This window comes from Dipodomys merriami, unplaced genomic scaffold, assembly GCF_024711535.1.
Source record: "Dipodomys merriami isolate MVZ:Mamm:240054 unplaced genomic scaffold, mDipMer1.0.p SCAF_16, whole genome shotgun sequence".
Taxonomy (NCBI): Eukaryota; Metazoa; Chordata; class Mammalia; order Rodentia; family Heteromyidae; genus Dipodomys; species Dipodomys merriami.
The window spans coordinates 8,410,326-8,416,794 of record NW_027202937.1 but is presented as its reverse complement, the minus strand read 5'-3'; the positions used below and the strand labels follow the sequence as shown (position 1 = coordinate 8,416,794).

General features: G+C 52.6%; 1 protein-coding gene across 1 annotated transcript in view; it reads left to right on the top strand.

Annotated features, from left to right (window-relative positions):
* Positions 1-554: 554 nt before the first annotated feature.
* Positions 555-6,469, top strand: part of Pnpla1 (patatin like phospholipase domain containing 1) — a 31,045-nt gene continuing 25,130 nt past the window's right edge. Inside the window, exon 1 of the mRNA XM_070023505.1 lies at positions 555-759. Coding sequence (XP_069879606.1) covers positions 555-759 — 205 coding nt within the window. The remainder of the gene's footprint in view (positions 760-6,469) is intronic.

The window sequence follows — 6,469 nt, the reverse complement described above, 5'->3', positions numbered from 1 at the left end:
CCTGGAGAAGCCGGGGAGGGGTGGGTGTCTCCATTGAGGCTGAAGCCACAAGGCGGCCCAGCCCCTGGGAGGAGGGGACAGGACATCCCAGAGGAGGAGGCTTGTCACTCTCCCCGCAGCAGCCCGGCAGGGAGGGAGGCCCGGGGAGAGCCAGGGCACAGGTGTTGCCTGGGGACGTGCACAGCCCTGTGCGAGGTGCGGCGGAGCTGGGCCGAGGCTGTGGAACCTACGATGGATCTCCTCAAGCAATGAAGTGAGGGCAGGTTCGGGACCCTGCTCACACAGCTTGGGGAGACTTTTGGACCTTGTTGTGGGCCCTGGGCACCGTTCCTATCTTTTGGATCTGCTTCCTGGCACAACTAAACAGGCCCAGGCGGCGGCTGACTGAGCAGCGCATGGGTGCCCTGCCAAGCTGGTAAACCCGGTCCTATTCCAGGCTCCAGGCTGGCAGGGAAGCTGGGAAGGAATCTCCAGGGAGAGCATCAGGCCAAGCTAAGGCAGCCCAGTGGGGAAGGGAGGCTCCTCCGCCTTGAGGGACAGCAGACGCCAAGAAGATGGATGAGCAGGTGTTCAAAGGCGATCCGGACTGCCCTCATTCCATCTCGTTCTCGGGCAGTGGATTCCTCTCCTACTACCAGGCCGGGGCCGTGGACGCCTTGCGAGACCTGGCCCCCCGCATGCTGGACACCACCTATCGCTTCGCAGGGACTTCCGCGGGAGCGGTGATCGCAGCGCTGGTCATCTGCGGGATAGAAATGGGTAAGGCCTGGCCTCTGTCCTGGGCTCCCTGGAGAGATTTCCCCCAGTGCAGGAGCCTGTGGGGGCTTTGGGGGTGCTTCTGGGGACCACGCCAGGCCTGGGAGGCAGGAAGGGAAGGGGTGGGTGGGCTGGACCTCTGCCAGGGTTGCAGCCTCAGAGCCACGGGGGAGCGTGGACCGCTCTCCCTCTCGCTTAAGGTCCGTGGCTCGCCGGGGCTGAGAGGGGAGAGGCAGACTCCTGAACATCCCGGTGTGTGAAGTTATGCCAGGACTCAGCCTTAAGAGGTGAAGGGTTGCTCTGGCCCCTTTTAAAATGCAGCATACTCCTAGGAGAGGCAACATTTCCAATCAGTATCAGTTTGGTGAGGGTAGTTGCAAGAAAGAGGGAAGCCCTGAAATTAGAGGGGGTGGATGGGGAGCAAGACGCTGGGAACAAAAATCCAGGCAGCCATTGACACCAGTGGCTCACGCCTGTAATCCTAGCTACTCGGGAGGCTGAGATCTGAGGATTGCAGTTCAAAGCTGTCTGTGAGACTCTTATTTATCTCCAAAGAACCACCGGAAAACTGGAAATGGTGCTGTGGCTCAAGTGGTAGAGTGCTAGCCTTGAATGCAAAGAGACTCAGGGACAGTGCCCAGGCCCTGAGTTCAAGCCTCAGAACTGGCAAAAATAAAAATAAAAAAGCCAGGCAGAATATGGAACTCTTCTGCTTTCTGCTCTGCTGGCCCAGGGGCCTGAGAGAAAGCTGGGGCCACATTGCTGAGCTGGGGGAGGGGCCACTGTCCCCACAGTCCCCAGAGCAAAGGCATTTTCTCACTTTCTGAGCTCCTGTGCAGACCTCTGATTCACAAGGAGAAGTTCCAGAACAAAGCGACAGCTAATAAACATTGCTTCAATGCGATGTGAAAACAAAAACCTCTATGAATATGTCAGGACAGGGACAGGGGATCACGTAGGGACTGCTTTAGAAAAGTAGTTAGGAGGGCTGGGAAGGTGGCTCAGTGGTAGAGTGCTTGCCTCGCATGCATGAGGCCCTGGGTTTGATTCCACAGCACCATGTAAACAGAAAAAGCCAAAAATGGTGCTGTGGTTCAAGTGGTAGAGTGCTAGCCTGAGCAAAAGAAGTTGAGGGACAGTGCCCAGGCCCTGAGTTCAAGCCCCATGACTGGCAGAGAGAGAGAGAGAGAGAGAGAGAGTGAATTTGATCAGACTGGGAATGAGTCCACAGTGTCTTTGCTCTCTGGTGCTGATTTGTTAGAATTAATCCAATTCATTCCATTTGTTCACAAACCTACTTGGCCAGGCTGTTCTGGACACAGAGCACAGGGGAGGTGACGTGAACCCCACTGTGTGATTCAAGGACCAGATTTTGCATGGCTTGTAATTATGGCAGAAGTTCAGGGAAGGGTGAGCTGCGGGACCTGCTGCAGGCCAGTCATTTAACCGCCGTGTCATTTCCTATTAACCGCTCTTCCCTCCAAGCAGGCCCTCTTCTAAGTCTTTGGCATCTATTAACTCATTCGGTCTTCACAGCAGCCCTCATAGGGGAAAACTGTTATTATCCCCATTTTACAGAGGAGGAAACTGAGTCACAGCACACTTAGCACTAGTTGCCTAAGGTCATGCAAACAGCACTTGTGCCCGAGCATTTGTACCCCCTGCTCCTAGCAAAGCTGGAGGATGGAGGGCTGGCGTTGGATGTTGCTCTAAGCACAGACGTGAAGAGGTGAGTGTGTGGAGTGAGGATATGGTGAGGATAGTATTTTATGCAGAAGGAAAAGTGACTCGTGTGAAATACCACGAGCGTTAGGTCTCTGGGCTGTCTCATTCTCAGCACCATAGTTTAGATCACCCTGTGCATGGGCACACCTGATCTTGGTGGCAGTGAGCATCCTTGTTAGTGTCAAGGGGTATCCTTCCAGCGTGGGTACTGTGTACTCTGCAACACCAAGCTAAGTTGTTCTCCCACGTGGGGAGACCAACATGACACCTAGTAGGCCATCTGAGTTCTCATTTCTCCGCTGAGTCCAAGTCAGCTCTTGGCACTACCTAACTTGGAAGTTGTCTGGCCTCCTAACAGATACAAATTTATATTGGGTTGTTCTTCTTTCATTCCTATGTCCTGATTGTAAGCAAAGGTTTGAGTCTCCTGCATCTGGCCTACTTGGGACTGAGTATTGGGACTTGAACTCAGGGCTTAGATGCTGTCTCTGATCTCTTTTCGCTCAAGGCGAGCGCTCTACCAACTTGAGCCACAGCACCGCTTCTGGTTTTCTGGTGGTCAATTGGAAATAAGAATCTTATGGACTTTATTGTCCAGACTGGCTTGGAACTACGATCCTCAGATCTCAGTCTCCTGAGTAGCTAGGATTACAGGAGTAGCTAGGATTACAGGCGTGAGCTACTGGCATTTGTAAACGCACCCTACACAGGGCCTGGTTTTCATCAGAGATGCAGTCAACATTCATTGGTTCATCCATTTCCCCTGAGGGGAGGTGGTCTCCAGGGTAACCTCCAATCTTGTTTGGAGTGAAGTTGGAAACTTGTGTTACAAAGCTATAGTTGGCATAAAATAAACCTTTTTCTTCGCTTAGAATGGGTATTTGCTAGACTTGAAACTCCACCCTCACTTAAAGTACTACTTGGCACCTTTGTCTACAGAGTCCATGGCAAGTCCCCCTTCCCTCCCTCTCTCCTTGTCTTCTTCCCTCCCTCCCCTTTTTCCTTCCTCTCCTTCCCTTCTTCCTTCTCTTCTTTCCTCCTCCCTCCCTCCCTCCCCACTTCCCTCCCTCCATCCCTGCAGAGGTACAAAGATACCTAGACAGATTCAATTCTACTTTGGCTCCAAGGAACTTAACAGTCTACTGAAACTCAGAAGCAGCCACCACATCGTTCTAATGCCAGAAAACTCCAATCTGGTGTAAGGACATTAAGAAGCATGAGTGGAGCCAACCCCTCCATCATGGAAGGCCTCCTGAAGTGGCAGCTGAGCTGGCAGGGGAGTGGAAGACAGACAGGTAGAGACAGGTCAGGCAGGATCCTCAGCTTCTGGCTGAGATGAGAAAGCCACACCGTGCAGACGCCAAACAACTCCACGCGGCGAGTAGTGCGGGTCAGCTGATATCAGGCTTTGCACAGGCAGCTTTCGGCTCTGCAGAGGTGTTTCCGATGGGAGAGTCGCGCCTAGGACGGGGAAGAAGCCCTGGAGGGCCGCTGTGTGTCTGTATGGAGGAGCACAGGGGCTGGGGTGACCTGCAAACCCAACGTCTCCAGACTCTGGACACAGGGAAAGCCCTGTTCCTAGCCAGGCTGCCAGTGGCTCTCTCACGCCTGCGATCCTAGTAACTCAGGAGGCTGAGATCAGAGGAGGGCGGTTTGAAGCCAGCCTAGGGAGGAAAATCCGTGAGATTTATCTCCAATTAACCACCAAAAAGCCAGAAGTAGAGCTGTGGCTCAAATGGTAGAGTCCTGAGCAACAAAGCTAAGGGACAGCACCAGACAACACTGAAACCCTGAGTTCAAGCCCTAGTACCGACACTGGGGAAGGGGGGGCCTGCAAGAGGGGCTGGGCCCCTCTTTCCTTTAGCCTATTCCTGTGTCCAGCCCACTTTTCCAAGAAACCAGAGGCTCTGGGGCTGGTTATTTATAGTGCCAGTCCTAGGGCTTGAACTCAGGGCCTGGGTACTGTCCCTGAGTTTCTTTTGCTCAAGACTAGACCTCTACCACTTGAGCTACAGCACCACTTCCAGCTTTCTCTGTGTATGTGGGTACTGAGGAATCGAACTCAAGGCTTTCATGAATGCTAGGCAAGTACTCTACCACGATGCCACATTCCCAGCACAATGGGTTGTTTTCCTTGTTCTTTTCCATGCCCTTGCTGAGTCTTCCCTCTCCCAGGGGCGCCGTCCCCTCTTTCTCCTCCATCCCCAAGGCCTACCCTAGATGTCACCACACACTTAATCCTTGGGGTTCCCTCCTCTAGAGAAACTCAGCTGCAACAGCTAGAATCCACTCGGGAAAGCATCCTGGCGGGGAAGCCCACGCACGGGCTTCTGAGCACAAACACCCTATTTCCCACAGTCACTTTGCTTGACATGCCCTGTCCCTTCATCCCACCCGTCTTCAGGTGAATCTAGTGGGGAGTTCAGGGGAATCAAACGAAAGCTAGGCTGACCCTAGCATCCACACCGTCTGTCCTTCCATCCCTTCTGTTCCCAGAATCCACTTGGCACAGTGGCCTCCCAGCTTGGCTACGGGACAGTGGAGGAGATGTGGGCCTCTCCCTCCCATGGCCCCCTCTTTGAACATGCCTCAGAAATGTTCAAGGTCACAGCCCCAGAGAACTGAGGCTGGGGGGGAGGAGGAGGCTGACTCCACTAAATGCTGTTCTATTTCTTTAATTCCCTCCTAACCTCATTAAGCAGGTACTATAATTGTGATAATTTTGCAAATGAGAAAACAAGGATTTAGAGAGATTAAACATTTCCCCAGATATATACAACAGAGCCCAACGGGGGTCTGTCTGACTTTCGAGGATCTGCCTCCACACACATCATGGCCCTGGAATTGGTGTAGCAGGCAGTGCATTTTGTGGCTCTCTCATCAAACTCCGAAGGCAGAGCAATCACCAGAACCTCGGCCGACAGTGAGCTCAGATGGCTTGAAAATACAAAGGACTTTTAAATATATATATAAAAATGGGAGCTAGGCACTGGTGGCTCATGCCTGTCATCCTAGCTACTCAAGTGGCTGAAATCTGAGCATTACAGTTCAAAGCCAGCTTGGGCAGGAAAGTCCATGAGACTCTTATCTCCAATTCACCTCCAGAAAACCGGAAGTGGTACTGTGGCTCGGGTGGTAGAACACGCATTGAACTGAAGAGCTCAGGGACAGCACCCAGGCCCAGAGTTCAAGCCCCATGATCCCCCAAATACAGGAGGGACAGAAATGAAGTCACTGTGTGGTGTGGTGGTTGTACATGTATGACCATGTTAGCTCACAAATGGAGCCTGTATTATACATATTTAAATCTTTTCAATGTTTTCCTTAAACAGTCCTTTATGTTTTCATGTTAGGGGGTGGTGGACCGAAAGGTCTGGAAAAGCTCTGAATGTTATGTACGCAGCACAAACACCCCACTGGAAAGCAGGTGACTGGGGGCGGGGGGCGGGGGAGCACATAGCAGCCTATCTTAGCATCAACAGGCATTAAAAGAGCCCCTCTGGGGCTGGGAAGGTGGCCCAGTGGTAGAGTGCTTGCCTTGCATGCATGAGGCTCTGGGTTCGATTCCTCAGCACCACATAAGCAAAAAGCCGGAAGTGGCGCTGTGGCTCAAGTGGTAGAGCGCTAGCCTTGAGCTGAAGAGCTGAGGGACAGCACCCAGGCCCAGAGTTCAGGCCCCACAACCGGACCAAAAAAAAAAAAAAAAAGAGCCCCTCTGAGCACCAGTTCTGCGCATCTAATGGCCTTCATTTGGCAGGTCCATCTTTCTTTTTTTCTTTTTCTTTTTTGTCCATCATGGGTCTGGGCGCTGTCCCTCAGCTCTTCAGCTCAAGGCTAGTGCTCTACCACTTGAGCCACAGTACCACTTCTGGCTTTTTCTGCTTATGTGGTGCTGAGGAATTGAACCCAGGGCCTCATGAACTCTACCAAGGCAAGAACTCTACCACTGAGCCACCTTCCCAGCCCCCACCTTTATTTTTCTTTGTTT